Source organism: Hyaena hyaena, unplaced genomic scaffold, assembly GCF_003009895.1.
Source record: "Hyaena hyaena isolate Hyena2069 unplaced genomic scaffold, ASM300989v1 scaffold_1548, whole genome shotgun sequence".
NCBI classification, from domain to species: Eukaryota; Metazoa; Chordata; class Mammalia; order Carnivora; family Hyaenidae; genus Hyaena; species Hyaena hyaena.
Window position 1 is genome coordinate 129,729 of NW_024082185.1, and position 23,986 is coordinate 153,714.

General features: G+C 42.2%; 1 protein-coding gene across 1 annotated transcript in view; it reads right to left on the reverse strand.

The window, feature by feature from the left end:
- The window catches only part of GADL1 (glutamate decarboxylase like 1), a 139,677-nt gene extending 116,245 nt beyond the window's left edge, over positions 1 to 23,432 (reverse strand). The window contains exons 1-7 of the mRNA XM_039224196.1: positions 23,277 to 23,432; positions 15,296 to 15,422; positions 12,992 to 13,082; positions 9,469 to 9,575; positions 8,650 to 8,765; positions 2,869 to 2,948; positions 2,693 to 2,747 (exon numbers count right to left, since the gene is read on the reverse strand). Coding sequence (XP_039080127.1) covers positions 2,693 to 2,747; positions 2,869 to 2,948; positions 8,650 to 8,765; positions 9,469 to 9,575; positions 12,992 to 13,082; positions 15,296 to 15,422; positions 23,277 to 23,429 — 729 coding nt within the window. The 5' untranslated portion in view covers positions 23,430 to 23,432. The remainder of the gene's footprint in view (positions 1 to 2,692; positions 2,748 to 2,868; positions 2,949 to 8,649; positions 8,766 to 9,468; positions 9,576 to 12,991; positions 13,083 to 15,295; positions 15,423 to 23,276) is intronic.
- Between the last annotated feature and the right edge of the window lie 554 nt (positions 23,433 to 23,986).

Consider the following 23,986-nt stretch of genomic DNA (forward strand, 5'->3'; position numbering starts at 1 on the left):
ACTAATCACCAGGCATTATCTCAAGCTTTGTCCTCAGTGAATCCAAGTTTTAACTAACTTGAAAGAAAACTGAAGAGACATACCCACTCTCATCCCATCGCCCTACTTTTAAATGTGCCTACACCAATTTTCACTTTTTCAAAACTTCTCTTTTCAAGTTCTCAACTTCAGGATATGTCAATTTCATGTACTTTCATTGTCAAAACAAACAAAAATGTGAACAATGAGAGTCATAATGACTGAAGCAGAATAAAACCCATCAACTATGCTAGTGCATGCCTCTTTCATGATACTAAAGAAGAAAAGTCGCTTTGGCTATCTTTAGGGGATGCTAGGCAACTAACTCACTAATATGAAAACTGGCAAATAAAAAGAAAGAATAAAACATTTATCCTGTCCTGGTTGTGCAAATAACCAGGGAAACCAAACAGGAACGAGGGAAGGTTTTCCGTTATGGGAGTAAGCCTGCCATTACATGAAGGAGGAATGAGGGAATGAATTAGAACATCACCTAAGGAAATAACAAGTCTGGACAATGATCATCAATGGCAGCAAGATTCAGGGGGTGAGAGGCTGAAGCAGAGGTCGGTAACAAATGGACCAGTAATACCAGAACCCACCGATCAATGTTAGCACAAAAAGAGACAGGAGATGTGTCCCGACTGAAGGACAAAACGCCACCTGTGAAGCCTTCCTGGCAAAAATTCCAATCCAAGTCTCACGGAGTCTCAAGATCTCACTGCCAAATTACAGGAAAGATAGAGAACAGATGGATTATATAGGGAAGGGAACACTTAGATTCTCAAATTCTTGATGTGATTGACAAAAACCACAATGTAGAAAACTCTGCAGAATAAAAAAACTTGGTTTCTTCACCAGATCAGTTGCAGGGAGAGAAAAAAAGGAAGAGGGGGAAGCTACAGATTAGACAAGATTTGTGTGATGAATCAACCAAATGCAACATATGGACTTTGAATCCTTATTCAAACATGCCAACTATTTAAAAAATGCAATAGGAGAAATTTTAATATAGAATGAAAATTTGATGGTATTAAGAAATTATTTCTTGTAATGGTGTGTGTGTGTTCTTTCTTAATAAAGAGAGAGTACATAGCTTTTACAGATGTACTGAACTATTTATAGAGCAAATGATATGCTGCGTGAGATTGGCTTCAAACTAATCTAGTGGTAGTGGAAGGGGGTGGGGTGTAGACAGAACAGAGCAGAAACAGAACAGAGCAGAAGCTAACAATTGTCGAAGTTCCATGATGGGTACAGAGAGGCTCATTATATTCATTTTTATACATTGGAAATTTTCTATAATGAAAAGTTTAAAATTCAAGAAAGAAAGAGTGAAAAGGAGTGGGGAAGGAGGAAGGAAGAAATTCTGTGAACCATACAGAAAACACAATCAATATTCTACCCCTCCCCAATAAGCATTAATGACATAAACAAAGTTCTCTTTGATAGGAACGTATGTAGAAAAACACACCTAGGGGGACAAAAGATGAAATTAGAACTCAGTATCTATGGTTCACAGCAGCACTCACAGGCTGTCCTATAGAATTTTACCTGAGAGCGAATGAAATCTGATAATCTGTCTCACCAGACAGTTATCAAGTCCACTTGTCATCAACATGTTAAAAATATATATATATAGATCTAAGGACACACAACTGAAGCCAGTACACCTGTAGTAAAGGCAGACTTTTTAAGTACAGAATTTTTCGACCCAAATGCAGTGGACAAGCTTGCTCTGGTCATAAGGTGATTTTTAGGAAAAATCAAAACTATTAAGAGTAAAATAACAGAAAGGGATTACAACCAAAAATATGAACAAAAGAGCCTATATTTGTTAGAGTGTGAACCTCTATGAGGAGACACTTCTATCCCAGCTCAATCAAGGCTGCGCTTTCCTGTTTGCAGCAGCTACAGCAGTCGCCAACCTGAACACGGGTGCACGGTCTGATACTCCACGAGCAGCGAGAGCAGTGGTGGGACCAGAGGGAAGCAATGAGGGAGGTGTACCCGACCCGACAAGCTTCGGGTCCAAGAAGCAAGATGGCTGCCACCAACACAACCACGCACCTAAGAAGCAGGTGCCAGGGCCAGAGTGGCTGGAATATGGCGGGGAGGCAGAGGGCCTCGCCTCGCCTTCGCCGGCAACGAATACGTCAGCTTTAATACTCTCCGGCAGCTGAGGAAGAGAGGACCTTCTGCCAGAGCTGAAATACTAGGCCCCGACCCCATATAAGGTGATGGGTCTGCCACGGGCTTCGGGTGGAAGCAATCTGGGAGGAGAGATTGCTCAAGAGATCGAAATCATTTTGATGCGACCCAGAGATGACTAGTCCTGCCTACAGACTTCTCAGTCGGCAGTTAGGTGGAAGACTGGACGCAGGGGCCCTGCTAGAGAGGCCAGGCTCTTCTTTGAAGGCTAATTTGAGGCAAGAATCCGAAATATGGTGACGTCAGTGTTTTAATAGGCTCCAGCCACCTGGGAATGAGAACATCTGAGAAACTGCACAGAACATGCACCTGGAAATAGAACATCTGTAAATGAGTCTCCCTAGGTTAATCCTAAACAGCTCTCCTCTCTCCCACATACAGAAACAGATCTGGCTGCGGCATTCCCTCCCTCGTACCCAGATATGTGCCTGAGTTTTCTTTCCCTCTTCTTCTCCCCTCTCACCTCTTGCCTGGCTTGCCAGATTTGCTTCTCCAGTTCCTCAGGTATCATTTTACCTCTAAGAGACACAGATTTGAGACGCTCAGTTATGTTTAGTAGTGAACAGACATTGGAACTGCTTTTTAAAAAGTATGAATTCCCCCTCCGCCCACCAGGCTTCCGGATCCTGTCCCCATTACCTTCCATCTGTTTCCACAAAGCAAACATTTTCTGTACCAATCCCAAGAAAGGAGGCTGCTTTCTTCATAGAGTAATGACACTAAATTAAAAGGGACAAGGGAAAAAAAGGAAAACATGAATACACAGCATGCAAAAACTATTGCTTATTATCTCAAGTCATATGGCTGAACCCAATCTTTGGAACATTATTGCATCAAAGAGAAAAGAAAGTAGTCATTTAAAGGAGCGCCTTAATAAAGTGGTTGAAAACATGGAGTTTATTTGGGATCAGAGAAAACAGGATTTAATTCCAAGTATCCGCAGTTACAGCTCGGGAATCTTGAGCAAATAATGTACACTCTCCAAGCCTCAGTTTGCTAATTTAAAGTGGGGGTGCCAATACCGAATTCACTTGTTTTTCATAAAAATAAATGGGTTAATACACGTAAAGGGCTTACCACAGAACCTGACCCACGGAACAAACTTGGCCACTGGGAGCTGATGTTTTTCCATAACATTGAGAGAAGCTTCTCTTGATGCTACTAATAAGATCCAACATTAATGGAAACAGAATCTAGTCCACCACTGACTCAAAACCCTCCAAGGAGGGAGCAAGACTCTGCTTCCATAACTGTCATCACAAACCACAGAAGAATTTAATTGTTTTCAAGAGCAAACAAAGGGTTATAAATTGCTGATCAGATCCCTGCCCAATCTGGTTTAGTGTCAAATGTAAGATCAAAATGAGGCATACAAGAATGTGGCTAAAACCAAGATAACAAAAGTAATGGTAATTTATGGACACACTTGTTTATGCAGCCCTGGAATGAATGAGTCTAATATGTTGCTCTGTAATCAGGTCTGGCCTGTTTCTTATTGGAAATGATAGTTTATGCTTTAGATTGTTGGGACTTTTTCCCCCTACTACATAAAGCCTATAAAATAATTAGCATTCAAACATTGAAGATGTCACTCTTTCTACATTAGTGTGGACAGGTGGTCAATTAATTCTTTTTCATGCCAGAAAAATGAAGGTGCTAAAGGACATTATTGTACCAAAAACCCTTAGTAATTTAATTCATAGGTATGAATACATTAAAAGAGTAGTCATGCCTTCACACTTAACTTGATATATTCCCTCAAATGTGGTCATTTTTTTCTTCTTTTGTCAAGAGAGTTTTATTGGAAGCTCTTTTTTTTTACTCCATAAAAATAAATGCAGAAGTAACACCATCAAGAAAAATGAAACCAGCCTAAATAATTAATTTCCAAGTATCAAATAGGACACAGCCAAATGCCTGTAGGATGCATTCATTTCAAGTTGTTACAAGAACATATGCATATTGAGGAGTAATAATGTACATGAAAATGTAATTAACTCTTTACTTGCTACATCCGCCCACCATAGCTAACGTGACACAGCCAAGGTGAGTTATTTCTCACCAGAGAGTTGGGCCCTGGCAACTGAACAACTATTGATCCTGTAATAATAAATAGTAGCCTACCCCACTGACATCTGCCAATAGAGAAAATCCCATTGCTCTCCCCTGAGAAATAGCAAAATGTCCTCAGTGGATCTGCTGGCTAAAAACCTGGTAATCAGAATAAGAATAGCTCTAGTGGAGCTATCTTTAGGTGCTTCAGGGCAAAGTATAGTACAATGTCAATCTCAAACGGATAGGGACAGATTTAAAAAAAAAAAAATGTCTGCAAAGCTGAAGTCTAAACATCAGAAAGCATCAGAGGAGGAGAAGAGCCCTGGAAGGGAAAGGGGGAAGAAAAAAAAAAAGGAAGGGAATGCTTCAGACGTGCTTAGTAGTTTCAAGGAAAGGAAAAACCTAGAAGGCTGGAGTTCAGAAGTAACGGCTGCATTTAGAAACAAATGGTGGCTGGCTCCCATCTCCAGCAAAAGATAAGTCAGTCAGCCATTCTAGGACCCAATCTCCCCCCAGGTTTCATTCGTCCCACAGAAGACACAAATATCTCAGTGGGCTTTTATTTCTATCAAGATAAAACAGCAAGTGCCTACTTGAAAGACAGGATTGGACTGACGTCTTCCTTTCTGGTTCCAGCAAGGATTTTTTTCTGTGACCTTGGGCTTCTCAGTGAAATGCTGCTTTCCCCTCCCATAGACTGTGGTTCTGGATGCTTGGACTCCTTTCTGGTGCTAAGCTCGAATGGGATCCCAGTAGTGGGGTCTGGGCACATATGCTGGGGAATGAGGGAACGGATGGAGTGCAAGGACTTCTCCAAGAGCACGCAGCTGGCTCGATTCCTAAAGCAGAGTCAGAACCGGCCTGATCTCCTAAGTGGAGAACACCTGTAATAACATTCAAACTCGGGCCAGACTTGCCTAGAGAGAAGGGCCACAAACAGGGGAGTGAATGAGGCAGTGAGGAGGCAGGACCCCGAAAAGTGTACCCTGGTCTCTCTCACCCCATCCCAGGCTCCATCCTCCCAGAAAGAAGCTGGGCCTGGGAGGGAAGAGTTTCTTTCCTCCCCTCACTGTTTAGTAGCAGACAGTGATCATTGCTTTACACTGATTCCCAAAATGCCTTGAATTCCAAACATATGATTTCTAATAATTCAGGGAATTCCTATCTAGCTGCTAAGCAAGACATAGATTTATGACTTTCGTTGCTTTGCTCCTAAAGTCCCCTCCCCTTGGTTCCTATTCAGCCTGGGGAGGCTGCTGTGGATACATGGACAGTGCAGGGGGCTGTGTCATGATTTTCCAGGTCTGCACCAACAGCTGAATTACAATCAAAACCTCAAGTACGCAAAACCACCTTCAGTGGTGCATGCCCGTAATCTACATCTGATGGTACAAGACAGAGATGGGTGGTTACCTTGGAGGCCTCGTAAAAACTGGAAAAAGGAGACCCCCCTCCTATTGTTTATAATCACAAGTAATCAAATAATCAAAATAATCACAGTGCCATGGGCCAACACCTAAAAGTAAGCCAGAGAGGGGTAGCAAGAAGACTAACATAGGGTTTAAGACCATTGAGGAAACACAACCTCCTTTCATTCTTGTTTTTAACTCATGGATTGCTTTGTTGTGATAAGTGTTGAAGGTGATCAGCAAAATACAAATTAAAATAATGCAAATACGTGACTTCAGGCTGTCTGGCAAGACTAGGAAAGGAAGGAGCATCAAGGTAGAGTCTGGATGGATGGGGCGAAAATACACATTTGGAGCTATAGTGGGTTTTTCTGTGGAATTCACATTGCTGTAAGCTGAGTGTTTGTGTCCCCTCAAAATTCATGTTTAATCCCTAACCCACAGCATGATGGGATTAGTTTGGATGAAGGCACGAAGGTGAGACTCTCAGGGGGAGAGAAGTTGGAGACTTCTCCCTCTGTCCACAAGCATGAACTGAAGAAAGGTCACATGAGCACACAATGGTCCCCAAACCGGGAAGCAGGCTCTCACCAGATACTAAATCTACCACCACCTTGATCTTGGACTTCCCAGCCTCCAGAATTGTGAGGAATAAATGTCTGTTGTGTAAGCTACCTGGTCTAGGATATTTTGTTATAGCAGCCGGACTAAACTGAGATGTAGATCTAGTTCTTGATTTTCCGCCTCCCTCTTCTGCTGCGTTTTAGCCAGGGCTAAAGATATTTTTACCTCTTTTTGCATAGATATCTCCATCAGAGATTTAAAAAAATTACTAGCACTGGTTTCCTAATTGCATGAGGTTTCAATTTCTTTTCACTCCCAATCTCCCAGCTACACCTGTGTCACTGATCTCTTGAAGATATGATCTTTATTCTAGGCTTCTATAGTAGAATTCCTTCCCCTTTCCCAGAATAATCATTCCAGAAAAGAGCTCTAGTAAGTCTTAAACCAAAGAATGAAGCAGGCGAGAGTAAAAGCCCCGAGCTGATAGCAGGGGCCCTGCCGAATCTCCTTTCACAGGCATTGAAATAGCAATTCAAGCGCAGAAGGGACTTCATGCTTCTGATATGCTAGCTTCCTCCAACCGAAGAAATCCCAATGTTTGGAACCCAGAGAAGGGAACTCTACTCCAGAATAAAAATATGTTCCCCAGATGTCTAGATTCCCAAACATTCTTTGCTGGCTAAAGCAAGAAAGTTTTGTGAAGAAGGGCCTCGGGCGGCTGAGTTAAGAACTTCAGATTAGATGAATCCTTCCAGACGCCTCCCCACACTTGGTGCCCACTTTGCACTGAACTAACCAGAGCAAAGGTCAGACAGAGCAAAAGGAAAATGTGGGGGTTCTCCTACCTAATAACTCATGCTCTTAAAAGAAAATAACAGACATGGAGAAGCTCACAGAAATAATGGAGAACTTGTAGATTTGGCCCGCCTCATGTGTTCAACAAGAGACCTTGGATTATCACAGAAGGTACAGAAGCTAACCTCTTCTGACCAGAAGTGGGGGGAAGAAGCAGCGGTGGGATGGACGGAGGCACCCACTGGAATTTTACAAAAAGAGAAAAGGAAAACAAGAATCCCTTTCAGAGAAGACTGACTGCACTTGACCTCTGCTATCTATTCTGCCCACATTATACTGTAGCTAGGTAATTCTCCTCCTCCTAGTAAATCTAGCTAGCATTTCTGTGGATCTGTGATGTGCCAGATCCTTTACATGCATTAACTCTTTCAATCACTGCAACAGCCCACTCATCTGTGACTACTAAGCTCCTGTGGCTGCTGGGTTTGATGGCCCCAAAATATTCACCTCCTCCCATGTCCATGCCCTTTGCCAGATGATTCTACAGCAAGTCCCCTTAAGAGACAGAGTCTGTTTCTCCACTTCTTGGATCTGGGTCCCTTCCTATCACCTACTTATACCAATGAAAATGTGCCAGTTCTGAGCCTAGACTCAGGAGGCCTGGTGGGTTTCCACACTGTTTTCACCTGCATCCCTGTCATGACAACACACCCAGATGGCCTGCTGGGGAAGGAGAAACACGTGGAGCAGAGAGAACTCACCGGAGTCATCCCTGTCAAGCCCACTCCTAGATCAGCCATCAGGCAGCCAGCCCGTAGACACATAAGGGACCTCAGCCCAGAGCTGCAGAACCGGCCTGGCTATCTTGACTCATAAGCACTGAGATATTATAGCTATAGTTCTACACCGCTGGGCTTTGTTAGATACAACAGCCAACTGATATTTAATTTTCCAAATTAGGAAACTGAGGCACGGAGGAGTGGATCACCTTACCAAGGTCACTCAGATAGTTAGCAGAGGAGATACAACTTGAATCCAGGCAGCTTAGCGCAAAGTCTTACCCACAATCAGACCTCCTGCTTTGGTGAAGAGTAAAAGGAGACAGAGGACTGTGCAAGACGTAAGTGTGTGTGTGTGTGTGTGTGTGTGTGTGTGTGTGTGTGGTGGCCACTGTTCCTGAATGCCTCCCTTTCGTCTTGAAAAGCCTTTGTATCAGCCGTTCAAAGCCATTGGTTTTACAAGGAGATGTGAATCTTCTGACATAGCTGAGTGATCATCTAAGTCCTAATAAATAAGACACTCAAAGAAGGGATTCACAGAAAGAGAGAGCACTTTCAAATTGAACGTTCTCCTTTCTCAAAGAAAAATGTTATAGACTATAAATCTTAAATAAAGGTGATGCACAAAATCGAGTGGCCAGGGGTTACAATATCAAACCCATCAGAATTTCCTTTGGAATGAAATATGATGTTGTACTTAGGCATATTAGTCACACATGGGTAGGATAAAAGCATATCAGAGGCCCCAAACAAACAAACCCTCTTCGATAAGGCATTCTCAGAAAAATCTATATCTGATATCAAAAATAATTTTTTACCTCTGCCGATGTGAAAAGGATTAGTCTTGGCAACCCAGACAGCCCCTTTTCCTTAATATCGGGACAGTATTTGTATCTAGCTAAATTCATTGCATACATATTGGACACTGAGCCACCTGCAAAAACAAAATTGAAATGGCATATTTATAACATAAAATTACAGTTCCCTAAGTGCCAACCACTGTGGAAGACATGAATGGCTACAGCTGCTCTAGTCTAATGACAAATCTCCATAAGAGTCTTCTGCACACCGTGTCCCACCCGTCACTCTTTCACACTTCCTAACCTCCAGTTCCAGCAATTTCCACTCCCAGCAAACACTGATGTTTTGCTCTATTCTCTCATTCCAGAGTTTCCCAAACTAAAGGTTTCAATCTAAAGACGAGGGCCAGTACCCAGGTCTTCATCATTAATAATATTGTGTCACCTGATTAATAAAATGACAATTCATGCTCATCTACAGTCCCAAGAAAGGACTGTAGGACAAACAAAATGTGACTCAGAAAACTTTTCAAGTAAAATTGGTTGAAAAACGGATAGCCCTTCCACATTCCCAGGAGCAGATAAATTTATTTGTTAGATATAAATCCTAAATGGTGGCTGTCTCATTTCTTTAACATTTATGTCAGTTATTTAGCATCTATGCAAAGTGTCATCACTCCAGAGAGGGGAACATGCTAGATGTTCAACAAACAGCATTATTAACATCCAACTTTGGAGAATGTGTACGTCTTCAAGGGGTTCTTCCTCAGATAACACATGAATGAATGTTTAGATGTTTGCAATGGAAGGGAGATGGCAATAACTAGCTGTACTTACCTGGATTAAATATTCCATCCCCTTCTTTCCAGCCAATAAATTCAATCATTTTCTTCAGAACCGCTTCTTCCACTAACAGAAACACTGGGGACACCTCATACGTATAACTAGATAGATATAAAAAACACTTCACTTCTATGACTAGAGTCAAACCATCCCTTTGGTGTCCCGAGAAATGCACACAGAAGATTCATTAAACTAAGTGGCTATCGACGTGCAGGTGGAGCCTTTGTAGGGTCTTTAGAAATGTATCCCATTGGAACTAGAGAAACGTGCAGTCAATGACAGTGCTAGTCATGATTTGATAAGTGCCAATAGCTGGTGGCCTTGGGGATATGCAAGCTACTTGGGCAGTCTTGATTTACAGGAAGGGAGAGAGAAAGGCAGAGCATCTAGAATCTTTGCATTAGCCACGAGCAGTGGCCATTTTATTCTCTGGATGCTGCTTTGGACTCTGGTTAAAGAAAAGCCATGGTCATGGGAATGGGGTGTTTACTAGGTTACTGCCGCGAAGACCCTGACAGTCAGCTCTAGATATTTTACATGGAAACTACTAACCCTGAACTAGGGTTCCCTCTATTACATTCCTGTGTTTGTGCAAATGGGAAGTGCTCTGTGGGGCATCTTACTGTGTGATGATTTTATTGCAAAGCACCACCCAAATCCCCTGTCCCTGAAGGGTTTGTTGCTCCGGGCAGAACCACTGTTGGCAGAGGACACGAAGTCAGCCCCTTTGGGAATTGCCTCAGCCCCAAGGAGCCGCCTTTCCCAAGGTCACTATCTTTCCTCTTATGAGTGGTCTAGCTGGAGGGGTAAAGGCCATGTGGACCCAGCTCCAGACCACTCTAAAGGGGCATTGTCACTTGAGAGATCTCCATGGAGTTGGCTAAGGTTGTCACTGAGCCTGAATGACAGCTGGACTCCTGTCTCTCTCCACTCCTGTCGCCTTCCCCTCCCTTCACCCATGTTGATCCCAAAGACACTGCTTAATACACATCCTGCTTGCTCAACTCCATCTAGAGCAGTCTCCCAGAGAACCAACCTGGGATGGTTACCATGCCTTGTTATGTAGTATCTGAGTCTCTTCTTTCTCCAGATAATCTGAGGGTGACTAACTATCTATATTCGCCTTCTCTAACAATTAGATGCATTACATTAAAGTGCATCTGAATAAATGTACGCTCTAAATATGTACATTAAACAGACAACACTTAGACTTACAGTCACAGAATTTAATGCAAATATTTTAACATTTAGAAGAGAAAACGTTGGAAATGGGGCAAAACACAAACACAAAATGAAACGAAACAAAAAAACAGACAACACTGTGTCACCTCCCTATGTGCCAAGCAGTCTTCAGACATCATGTCATTTTGCAAACGATCCAAGTTCTATTTTCAAACATGCTAGGCAACGAGTTTACACATATCAAAAGTGTGGGGGAAAAGTATATATGTTTATGTGTACCTGCAAAGTGGTGAAATAATAATCCACTTTTTAAAAAAAAATGAATATTAAGGCTACCTTTGAAAGGTAGCTCAACTTTAAACCTGAGAACAAGCATGGAGGAGGCGGGAGAAGCTCTCATGACTTGCTCACATGTTGAATGGATTGTTCCGCTTGGCAGCAATTTAACACTTTGTAAACCTCTCAGGGTTTCAACTCAAAGAACCCAGAAAAGAAGGTAGAAACCCCAAGACACACAGGGAAAGGTTCACAGAGTTGGCCAACTTTACTCTCTTCTGGCCTATCTACCACTCACTGAACAGTTCCACTTGCTGTACCTTGGTTATCGCCTCGCATTATGCCACCATCACTTCTCTAACTGAAGTCACCAATGACACTCATGCTACCAACCTCAAGGGACAATTTTGAGTCTCTGCCTTAGGTAAATACTCAACAGCATATGATTCTAGATACATACAACTCCATGGCTCCCATGCCTCCCTGTTTGATTTTCACCTTCCCCTCTCTTTCTCTCCATGGTAAGCTAGTGTTCCTCCTCCTAATGGTGAAATATTAGACATCCTCAAGGCTCAGTCCCATGCTTCTGTCCTCACTCTATACTCTGTCCTGAGGACACTGCTTCTCCATCTCCTGATTTGTTTCTATTCAAAGTGCTTTCACCCTGCTCATCAAAATCATATTGGTGATTGGGACACAGCCACAGAAATTCAAATTTGATTGGTCTGGGTTGGGACCCAGGCCTCAATATATTTTTTGGAAATGTCCAAGGTTGATTCTAATGAACAGGAAGAGTTGAGCTTCACTGACACAGAATCCCACCCATGCCTACCATTCCAATTACCATCATTCACCAGGGCTTCTAAACTGATACCTTTCACAGAGATCTCAGCTTGGTTCAGACATACTCTTGAATATCTCAAAGTCACTGTAAATTCAACTGCCCACAACTGAAAATTAAATTCTTGCTTTTCCCTTTTTACCACATCTTTCAAAACCAGTCCCCTCAATGAATGACACGACTGTCAACCCAGCTACAAAAGCCAGAAACCCAGGCAACATTTTATAAAAATGTCCTACTTGTCCTCATTTCCAAAGTCCAATATGTTATCCAGGCCATTCTGTTTTGTCTCCTAAACACGTTTTTCTCTCTATTCCTATCACTTCTAAGTCCAAGCTACTGTCCTCTCTCACCTGACTAAGATTATGGCCTCCTGACGGTCCCCCTCCAATCCACTCTCCATATTTCCAATGACCTTTTCAATAAGCAAATGGCACCTAATGATTTAGAAACCCTTAGTGCTTTTTCTTTGTACTTAGGATAACTCATAAACACGGCCTCCTGGGTCCTGCATATCTGTTTTCTATGTTCTCCTATCATATCCTTCATTACACTCCCCATAGCTTATTCAGCTACACCCACACTGATCTTTCAGTTCATAAGGTACATCATGCTGTCTCCTACCACAGGCCTTTGTACATGCTGTTCCCTCTGTTTGAAACTCATCCTTCCTCTTTTCATCTAATTAACTTATACTCATTCTTCAACTCTTTGTTGTCACTTCCTCAGAAAGGACTTTCCTGAGCTCCCAACTAGGAAAGAGTCTCCTAATATATTTATAAATATAAACTATAGTTATAGCATCATGCACTTCTTCTTACATCAATTTGTGCAGCTAATTTTGATTAATTTGCATGGTACATCTCTATCCCACTAGAACTTTTGCTTCATGAAGGCAAAGTGAAGTTCTGTTTTTACTCAATATCTCTTGTCCACACTTGGCAGAGACATGGCTTTATCATGTAAGAATGAATGACAAGTTGCCTTATCAATTTTCTCATCAGGTAAGTGGAGATAACCATGCCTGTATTAACCATCTTACAGTACCACTATCAAAGCAAACAGCTCTTTAAAATCCCACTAAGTGTCATTCCATTATTTATGCTGACACCAGGCAAATGAAACCATTAAATAGAAATTCATGAAACAAAACTTCATCTACTTAAAAAACATCTCTAATGCATGTTGAGTGTAAGAGTTCAGTAAAATGGTACTTACACACTTGGGTTTAATGCTTCCGTCATAAATCGGGCCACCAAAGAGTGATAATCAAGTCCAGCATACAACTGGTTGAAAAATCTTGGGTGGTCTGTAAATTTAAACAGAGTATTCATCTACACGGCATTAAAAAAGAAGACTATGTATACAGCGGTAACATACACCAATCTTTCATACAGAAAAGGCAGCCGGATATAAAAGAATATACACTGCATGACTCCACTTAGATGACAGTCCATATCAGGCAAGGCTGATCTATAGAGACTGAGGGTAGAATTTTGGGTACTTTTGGGAAGGGGACACTGAGAAGGAAGGGGCTTGAGGGAGCTTCCGGGGTGCCCAACATGGTCTCTATCTAGCTGAGTGATGACTACTCATGCACAGATATATACCAATACATGGAGCCGAGCACTTCAGATTTGTCTGCTTTACTTAATGTAAATTATACATCGGCTTTAAAAAGAATTCAAATTCTAATTGTGTACAAGGGAAACACATGTTGAAGACCCACCTCATTTCTACGGAACAATAATATGTTTCTGAGCAGAACTTGGGCACCCTTTTTTCTACAACCTAGATCCAAACCAGAACCCTTGAGAACTGGATTATTTGAACTCTTTGTCCACATATCAAAGCCTGCTACCTTTATCTTCCAAAAGTATCAATATTAACTTCCCTATCTTTAAACCCATTTCACTCACCAACAGGGTTCACGTTGGGCTACCCACAGGGAGTGACTTTTCATTTTTCAGATTAGACCGGTTTCTTAGTGCAACTGGCTTATGTAGATGGAGTAAGATCTGACTCATGATGTGGCTTACATAAACTTTCTAATTCAACTCACTTCAAAGGCAGTAGCCTTTAAGACTCAACTTCAGTTCCAACTTTCTATTTTTTTCCCCCTCCTATAAAAGGTCTCATAAAGGTTCTTGGCTTTATACAGTGTGAATATTCACACCAAACCCCAGGCTAACTGACTTGACATTCTCAGTCATAGGAAGCCCAGCATGACAAAGAACAAAGAGGCAGAAGGCCTATTTCTGAATTTGAGTATTTGTGGACCTTTTTAGTTAGTGACTTCTCATTACAACTTAGAGTGTTCGGTTTTAGGTTTGTTTGTTTTTTTCTCTTTAAACTGGGGGCTTGATAAAAAACAAAAGTCCAATGGCTTTTGTAAAAAGAATACGTGGAAAACTTCCTCTACTCTGGCAACGGAAACCAGACATTGCTACAGGTAATTTTAATACGATTTGTTTTTAGTTCCGTGTTAATTTATGATTGATTTCCATGGTAACATTATGGAAAATATCCAGTAAACTGAAAAATCTCCTGCATTAAATGTCATTCTCCGCTTCTGACACGGACTATAATAATAAGATATATATCTCTGCTTTTGAAATGCTAACTGGGTTTTTGATACATACACCAGACTTTCCCAAGGGAATATAAACCAATTATTTTTAGCCAGGATTTTATTATGTTCTTTCCACTAAATTTAGTTCAGTGTCAGAATTCACAAAGCATAATGCCGGTATGGTCTTAAGCACTAGTTTACCTTTACAGCGCACTGAGAAATGCGTATTTGGGAAAGTTACTTCCTTACCTTTGGAACTTCCTCACTGGGTGTACGGAATATGAACAGTTAGAATCATACTTCGGCACTTGACTGATACCATGCTACTGAATTTACAAAAGATCAGAGTTGTAAAGTCTCATTCTCAAGCTATCACAGCAAAAATTTACCATGTGTCTATTTTTTTTTTTTACACCATTCTAAGGGTTTTCATTTTGGATCGTGCTAGATTTGATAAAACAATTTGGCAAGTACCAATTGCAAAAAGTTCATCGGTATCTTCCACATCTATTCCTGTTTATCGTAAGGATGCCCCCCTTTCACATTTTTTTTCTTTTTGCATATTTTGGGCCTTTAAGGTTTAAAACCCCTTAACAAATTCTAATATCAAACTAACCTCTGGCAATTTGGACCAACATAATGAGAAGTAACAGTCCTTATCTATGGTCTTGATTATAAATGGCGGATGGGGATTGCCAAGGAACAGATGAGATTTCTATATGACCATGGATGCCAACAGCTTTTCCATCAATTTATCTTTGGCCTTGACAAAAAATCTTTTAGGGATTAAATGGCCTATTGCAAAAACATCAGAGCCACTCTTTTGTGGTCCAGCTTTCTTATCCCATAAACACTGTCATATGCAGCTTTCCTCTGAGGTAAATAGGTGCTTCAGAAAATGTAAGAACTTATTAGGGGGACAGAAGAAGGAAGCAAATGAAAGGTCTTACTCGTTTTGACGCTGTAGTGGATGACATCCCTGCAGAGCTCCAGCAGCCTGTGGTGTGGCTCTCCTGTGTCTCTCATCTCCAAATCAAGAAGCTCTTTCAGAAGTTCAGGAGGGCGCCACTCACAGACCTGGACATTCAGCAACAGTAGTTAACAGAGCACCCACCGGAGGCAAGTATGAAGAGGATGTCAGAGTCATGGACCCTCCCCTCAGGAAGCTTCCAGACAGGTGGGAGAGACCAAGACTTAAATGCACAACCACAGCTCAGCGTGAAAGGCTGTGAGAGTGACCCAGGTGTCATTGGAACAAATGAGGGGCACCATCTTGGATTTGGAAGGTCAAAGTTCTCCTGAAGGAACTGATAGATAACCAAGCAAAGATTAGGCAATGGGGTGAGGCAAGGGGCACTCTAGGTGGAAGGAATGGAAGACATAAAGGCTAAAATATAAGGGGCACCTCTGAAGAGTGAAGTCAGTTTGGTGTGGCTAGAGCATGGAGTTTGAGGAAGGAGAGGCAAGAAGGGAAGCTGGAACACCAAAATAACTTCCGAGCTGGTCTCCGTTGTACCCTTGTCCTTGCCCCATACAATCTAGCAGCCTAGCAGCCAGAATCCAGAATGAGCCTCTTAAATCTAAGCTATGGTCCTTCCTCTGCTGAAATATCTCAGTGGCTCACTTCCTTCAAAGTAAAGCCAAAGTCCTCACAATGATTTAACGTGATCCTGTATAATCTGCTTCCCTCCTGGTTGGCTCTGCCCTGCTACCTTGGCCTCCTTATTCTTCCTTAAATAACACCAAGCACATTCCCTCCTTGGTGTCTTCACACTGGCTGTGCCCTCTGCCTGGCTAACCTCCTCTGTCCTTCCAAAGCTTTGCTCAAAAGTCACTTTCTCAATGCTAGCAATCCTGATTCCCTTATTTACATCACCAGCTGAACTCTACCCGTCTCTGCCAGCTGCCCTAACTTTTCTGGCTCCTCCTTTTCCCATAGTACTTATCACCTTTCAACATACCATGTAATTCATTTCTTATGTCCCACTTCATGTCCACAAGAGCAGAGATGTCCATCTGTGCTTGCTGCTCCCAAGAACCTAACACAGTCCCCCCGCTGCAAGAAGTGCTCCATAAACATGTGATGAATCAAAGGATGAGTGAAGGAATGAAAAGGATAAACAAGACTCTGATCATGACAGATTTTCTGTGGCACGTTACAAAGTATGAACTTGGCTCTAAGGCAGACATTGAAATGTCTGGGACATGGGGATGCTATGAACATATTTGTGTTTTGGACAATAGCTTTAGCTGCCATGTGAAGATTCCAAGTAAAATTGAAACTAAGAGGTGGCTCTAATAAACTGGGCGAGAGAAGGTGGTGTTCTGGATGAGGTAGATACTACTGGAATGAAATACTTCCAGAGATATTGAAAATAAAGAATCAATAGGACTCAGAAATCAATTACATAGTAAGGATGAGGGAGAGGAATGGGCCATGGACCACCCTGAGGTCTGTAGCTTGCGTGCATGGGTTAATGGTGGTGATGGGGGTGTTGGGGGGAGAGTCTGGTGGGATGGGGGGTGGAGATGATGAGTTTTGAGCATGTTTAGTCTGAGGCCTCTCAGGACCTCCCGAAAGAGGGCAGCAGTTGGTCTGAAGCTCTTGTGAAAGACAAGAAACACCATTCTAGGCATATACCATGAAGATACAACATGGATGACACGGCTCAGAGTGAACCTACCGCTAAGAAGAAAGGCACAGGATCCCACCTGGGCACCAACAACACTTAAGATACAGGCGAAGGGAGAGGAACTCACTTGTGAGGTGGAAGACAAGCCAGAGAAGCAGGGACAATCTGAGAAGAGTTTAGTGCTGCTCAAACAAAGGGGAAAAAAAGAACGTTTGAAGGAGAAGATGGTCATCACTGTCAGATCCTGCCGGGAGGCCAAATTTGATAAAGATTGAGATGTGTTCATGGAATTTATCAACAAGGAGGTGTTCTTGGCAATATCAATTTGGCTTAGAGAGGTGGGAGTGAGGGCCAGATTGCCATGGAGTGAGGGTGTGGGAGGTGAGGAAAGAGAGGGAGGGAGGGAGTGTAGACAATCTTTAAAAAGTTCGGCTGTGGAGGGGAAGAGAGACAAGGGAGTAGCCAGGAAGTCAGGAGACTAGGAGGTGGGAGGTTGGGAAGAAGGGGGAAATACTAAGTTGTACAAGAGGTATGAAATTAAAGTCTGATGTGAGAACCATGACAGGCAGAGGTAAATCAAACGTGACTGAGACCATCAAAAGGAATGACTACTGATATGAGTGAACCTCAGAGATACCACAGATTCGGTTCCAGAGCACCTCAATAAAGTCACTATCGCTCTAAAGTGAGTCCAACAAAGGTTTTGATTTCCCAGTGCATATAAACATGACGTCTACACCATACCATATAGCTTACTAACTGTGCAATAGTGTTACGTCTTAAAAAATGTACATACCTTAATCAAAAAACACTTGTAGGGGGAGGTCCTCGAGAAGAGGTGGCCACCCAGATGACCCTCGAGCTGGACCCAGGCACTTGGAGGCTTCTCACCCCCTCCCTATCCTTGGAATGTCGGTTCTGTCTGCCTTTCCTGCTCCCAGGCTGTTCCGAGGGCACAGCCTGGAGACGATGGTGAGGTGTTGAGAACAGTGCACAGTGTGCGTGGCTGAACCCAGCTGAGGCCTCTATCTAGATCTATGTATGTGAACTTTCCAGATGTGGCGGGCAGGCACGGGGATCCACTCATCTTACTGCTGCCCAAGCCAAGTCTCCTATGTAAGTTCCCTTTGTTCATTAAAACTGCCACCGCCAATCTGGAGTGACCTATTTATTTCTTTGGTCTCTCCCTGCCCTCAGCCAGGAGCCAGTTTCAGATTTCACCCAAGAAGCTCTGAGGAGATTATGAAGCAACACTACTTTACTGCTAAAAGACGCAAACCATCATCTTGCACAGGGCATGGCCTCTCCTGTTGAAGGCTGCTGACTGATCGAGGGGCCAGCTGCTCAAGGCAGGGGTGGCTGTGTGGCAATTACTTAAAATAAGACAACACTAAAGTTTGCTGCATCAATTGGCTCTTTCTTTCATGAATGGTCTCTCGGTGGCATGTGATGCTTTCTGGTAGCATCTTGCCCACAGGAGGGCTTTGTATCAAATCAAAGTCAAGCCTCTCAACTTTGTCAGCTAAGCTCATGTATCATTCTCAATCTTTTGTTGTCAGTTTAACAGTCTTCACAGCATCTTCACCAGCAGTAGATTCATCTCAAGAAATCTCTTTCTCTGCTCATCCATAAGAAGCAAGCCTTCATCCCTTCAAGTTGTATCATGGGGTTGCAGCTGTTCAGTCCCATGTTCAGGCTCCGCTTCTTATTCTGCTTCTCTTGTTTCCACCGCACTAACACCATCAAAGTCTTAAACCCTCAAAGTCATCTGTGATGGTTAGAACAACTTCTTCCCAACTCCCATTAATGTTGATACTATGACTTCTTCCCATGTTTCACAAATGTTATTTATTGCATCTAGAATGGCAAATCCATTCCAGAATTTTGTTTGTTTGTTTGCTTTTTGGCCCCTATCTGTCAGAAGAATCACTATCTACAGTGGCTATGACCTTAAAAAAATATATTTCTTCAATAATAAGACCTGAGAGCTGAAATCGCTCCTTGATCCACGAACTGAAGAATGGGTGTCATGGTAGCAGGCACGGGACCACTCATCTGGTACCTCTCTGTCAGAGCTCTGTGGTGACAATGTGCATTGTGAATGAGCAGTGATATTTTGAAAGGAACCTTTTTTTCTGAGCAGTGTGTCTCAACTTTGGGCTTAAAATATTCAGTAAACTATGCTATAAACAGAGTTGCTGTCAGGGGCGCCTGGGTGGCTCAGTCGGTTAGGCATCTGACTCAGGACACGATCTCATGGTTCGTGGGTTCGAGCCCCGCAGCGGTCTCTGTGCTGATAGCCAGCTCAGAGCCTGGAGACTGTTTCAGATTCTGTGTCTCCCTCTCTCCCTGACCCTCCCCTGCTCACACTGTCTCTCTCTTAGAAATAAAAAATAAATTAATTAAAAATTAAAAAAATAAATTAAAAAAACATTAATAAACAGAGGTGCTGCAATTCAGGCTTTGTTGTTCCATTTACAGAGCACAGGCAGAGTGACTCTAGTGTTATTCTCAAGGGCCCTTGGATTTTCAGAATGGTCAATGAGCGCTGGCTTCTACTTCAAGTCACCGGCTGAATTAGCCCCTAACAAGAGAGTCAGCCTGTCCTTTGAAGCTTTGAAGCTGGCCTCTCCTCTCCAGCTCAGAAATCCTAGATGGCATCTTCCAGCAGAAGGCTATGTCATCTACATTGAAAAACTGTGTTCAGTGTAGGCCTTTTGGAGAACTTACTGTAGCTTCTACATCAACACTGGCTGCTTCACCTTGAATTTTTTGTTATAGAGATGTCTTCTTCCCTTACACCTCATGAACCACCCTCTGCTAGCTTCAAACTTCTCTTCTGCAGATTTCTCACTTCTCTCAGCCCTATTAGAATGGAGAAAAGTAAGGGCCTTGCTCTGGGTCAGGCTTTGGCTTGAGAGATAATGTTGTGGCTGCTTTGATCTTCCACCCAGAGCACTAAAACTTTCTCCATATCAGCAGGAAGGTCGTTTTACTTTCTTATCATTCAAATGTTCACTGGAGTAGCGCTTTTTAATTTTCCTGAAGAACTTTCCCTTTCGTAGTCACAATGCGGCTGCAAAAAGCGCCTAGCTTTTGGCCTATCTCAGCTTTCAAAATGCCTGCTTCACTAAGCTGAATCATTCCTAGCTTTTGATTTAAAAATGTGTTATTAACATTTTTGTTTATTTTTAAGAGACAGAGAGCGAGACACAGAATCCGAAGCAGGCTCCAGGCTCTGAGCTGTCAGCACAGAGCCCAACGCATGGCTTGAACCCACAAACCATGAGATCATGACCTGAGCCGAAGTCGGACACTTAACCGACTGAGCCATCCAGGCACCCCCTAGCTTTTGATTTAAAGAGAGACACATGAATCTCTTCCTTTCATGTGAATATCCAGAGGCCATTTTAGGGATATTCAGTGGTCTTATTTCAATACTGTTGTGTCTCAAAACAGGGGGAGAAACAGGGGCACGGCCAATGGGTAAAAGAGTCAGAATACATATAGTTAAGTTCACTGTCTTATATGGGTGTGGTCTGTGGTGCCTCAACACAATTACAATAGTAACAGTAAAGATCCTTGATTGTAAGAAACCATAAAAAATATTGTTATATTTTATGTTGTTATAATATGTATAATATATGTTATAACTTGTTATGATATGTATCAAATATAATAATGAAAAAGTTTGAAATATTGTGAGAATTACCAAAATGTGACACAGACATGAACGGAGCAAATGCTGTTGGAAAATGACAACAATAGAGTTACTTGATACAGGGTTGCCACAGACATCCAACGTGTAGAAAACATAATATTTGCAAAGGGCACTAAAGTGAAATGAGGCATCCCTGTATACACAACATGAATAAATCTGAAATGCATTTTGCTGAGGGAAAAATCACAAGACTCAAAAGCCCTCTTGTGATAGAATCCCACCTATCTAATAATTCTGGAAAAGGCAAAAAAAAAAAAAAAATACAGGCACAGAAGACAGATTGGCAGTTGTCAGGGGCTAAGACGAGGGCCAGGGCTGACTACAGAGGGGCCTAGGGTTGATGATAGAGGGGTGATAGAACTGTTCTGTATCTTGATTATGGTGTAGTTACATGACGTAGCAAACTCCTGTAACTATACACCAAAAGGAGCAAATTTTACTAATGTAAATTATAACTCAATTTTTTATTTCAAGGTTTTTTTTAGTTTCACTTATTTTGAGACAAAGATAGAGAGAAAGTAGGGGAGGGGCAGAGAGACAGGGAGATGGACTCCCATGCAGGCTCCACACTGTCAGCGCAGAGCCCAATGTGGGGCTCAAACCCAAGAACTGTGAGATCATGACCAGAGCTAAAGTCAAGAGCCTGGTGCTTCACTGACTCAACCACCCAGGCGCCCCTATAACTCAGTTTTTTTTAAGTGCCTGAGAAAGAATGTCTGTAAGAGAAGGCACTGGAAGTAATCAACTCACGAAGTGTGGGGATGTATCAGAAGGTCGTCTTTTAAAGGTGCCCTCTTGGATCTCTGACAAAGTAGACTAATTCATGATATAAAAACTCTACCTCCTTCTCCCAAGTTCAACATAGCTTTCAACCCAACTTCACATGGACAGCCTGCATGGTGACTATACTCCAATCAACTTGTGGTTCTTTAATTGATAACACAGGATCTGAAGCCTCTCCTTCTTGTCTTATCTCCCATTAGTCACCTATAAGAGCCCTTCTTTCTGGGCAAAACTTCCATTCTTTATCTTCCTGCTTTCTTCAGCACACATGGTTGGCTTCTCTCTGCCCTTCAAAATCTTACTTGACCTTCACATCCCACATCAAAGCTCAGACTGCCCACTCCTCTGTGAAATCCCTGATGTCAGCCCCAATCACACACATTTATCGCATTCTTACTGGGACCCCCTATTCTCTTGTCCAATGAAAACATATCCTTCCAATTAGACTATAAATTCTGTTCAAAGCTGAGCTTTTATCTTATTTGTCTTTATACCCCCCAGGGCCAAATATAATGGCTTGCCCGTAGCTAATACTCAGTTAATATTTAATGACTGAATAAAGGCCAATTAAAAAAAGAAAAAAGCTCACCAGGAAAGCAGTGTGCTCCACAGTAAAGCAGGTCCAAAATATTTCACAAGTACAGATAAAACCAGAAAAAATGCCATTATAAATATGTAATCAAGAAATACCACAGTGATTTTTGCTTTGAATGTAGCTATCCTAAGTTCATGAGGTTCTTTCATCTTTATTCCTGTTAGTTTTCCCAAATGCATGTGATCAAAAATTCAGAATAAATACCACACCACATTCAGAATCTTTCTTAAATGATATTTATTTTTGACTAATAGAATTGGAATAAGAATCCCTCCTATACATCTATTTGTTGCTAATTCAACTCCAATATGAAAGATAATCAATGTGGTAAAGGATAATTTAGCAATTATAAGAGACGTAGAGAAGAAAAGTTCAAAGCACAGACTAAAGCCAGACTGCATGGATTTTAGTGCCAGCTCTAAAACCTACTAACTAACACGTGATCTTGGGCAAAGGACTTGACCTCCTTGTGCCTCACTTTTTTCCTCATCCTTAAAAGAGAGTTAACATATAGCCCCTGCTTCTTAGTGATTTTGTAAGGATTAAATGCACAATATGAAATAGTCCTGAGAACATCACCTGGCACACAGCAAGTACTCTTAAGTGTAGAAGTTGTTAGTAATAATTCCAGTATCAATTTCAATCTGAATTTGAGCCTGAATTTGAAACCTAGGACTAGTATGCCCTGCGCTCAGAAGTCAGACTTACCCAAGAATTCCAGGCTAAGCTCAGACCAGCTCCCAGGAAGGACCTTTAAGTAAATTTTAAAACTTCTCATACCCTTTTACACATTCTGCTCATTTTCTTACTAGTAACAAAAAGAATGTGCCAAGAAAATGGAGAGCAGAATATTTTTTAGAGAGTGTATAAATCAGATCATCGGGTTATTTATAATCAACACTGTTATAGGGCAGAAGCTTCATTCCTGTGTTTCATGCCCTCATCGTTAAGGTCTGGGGTCTCAACCAGTCTCCCAACAAATGGTGGCTGGCAAAGTTAGGCACCAACCCTTACAGGAAAGTAGATACTGGGGGGTTGGGAGTGGGGGCTCACACTTTGGTCTGGGATCCCCTTGAAACAAAGGTATAGAGGAAATAACAGCATGAGCTTCCCATGTCCCTTACATCGAACTACCAGATTCGGAAAGAACCGATCTTTTCCATTCCTCACATTTCTTATAGGTATTTTTTTATTTTTACCTTTTCACGGACATCTGTGGCTTTCAAGACCACCTCTTCCATTATTAGCCTACAGGCCTCTTCCACAAATTTCTCTCCTGCTTTTGCATCCGTGGTGGGGCCATTCAGTACAACCCCATCCACAAGGACAGCGCTCTTCTTACTCGGAACCATCTCTTGCTGCTGGGCATCGCCTAGAAGGACACAAACAAATCATGTTTGAGATAGAATCTAATTAGATCACAGTGCAACACAAGGGGAGAGATGGATCACTACCCAACTTCGAATGGAATTATCTCTCTTTTTTTTTAATGTTTTTATTTATTTTTGAGAGACAGAAAGACAGAGCATGAGTGGGGGAGGGGCAGAGAGAGAGAGAAGGAGACACAGAGCCCGAAGCAGGTTCCAGGTCCCCCCGCTGTCAGCACAGAGCTCGATGCGGGCCTCGAACTCACAAACCGTGAGATCATGACCTGAGCCGAAGTGGGACACTAGACTGACTATGCCACCCAGACGCCCCATATCTCTTTTAATACACGTGGGCATTGAAGCTGACAGTTTTTTTTTTTATAGTTTCCAATGGCATAATAGTGTTAAGGAAAGAAAGTTCTATTTTCCATTCCTGCAGCATCTTGTTTAGCATCAGAGAGTGTGGAGGAGCTCAAGAAATGTAAATTCAACCTACTTTACTCACTCTTGCAAACACCTTTCAAACACAGGTACAAAAAGAT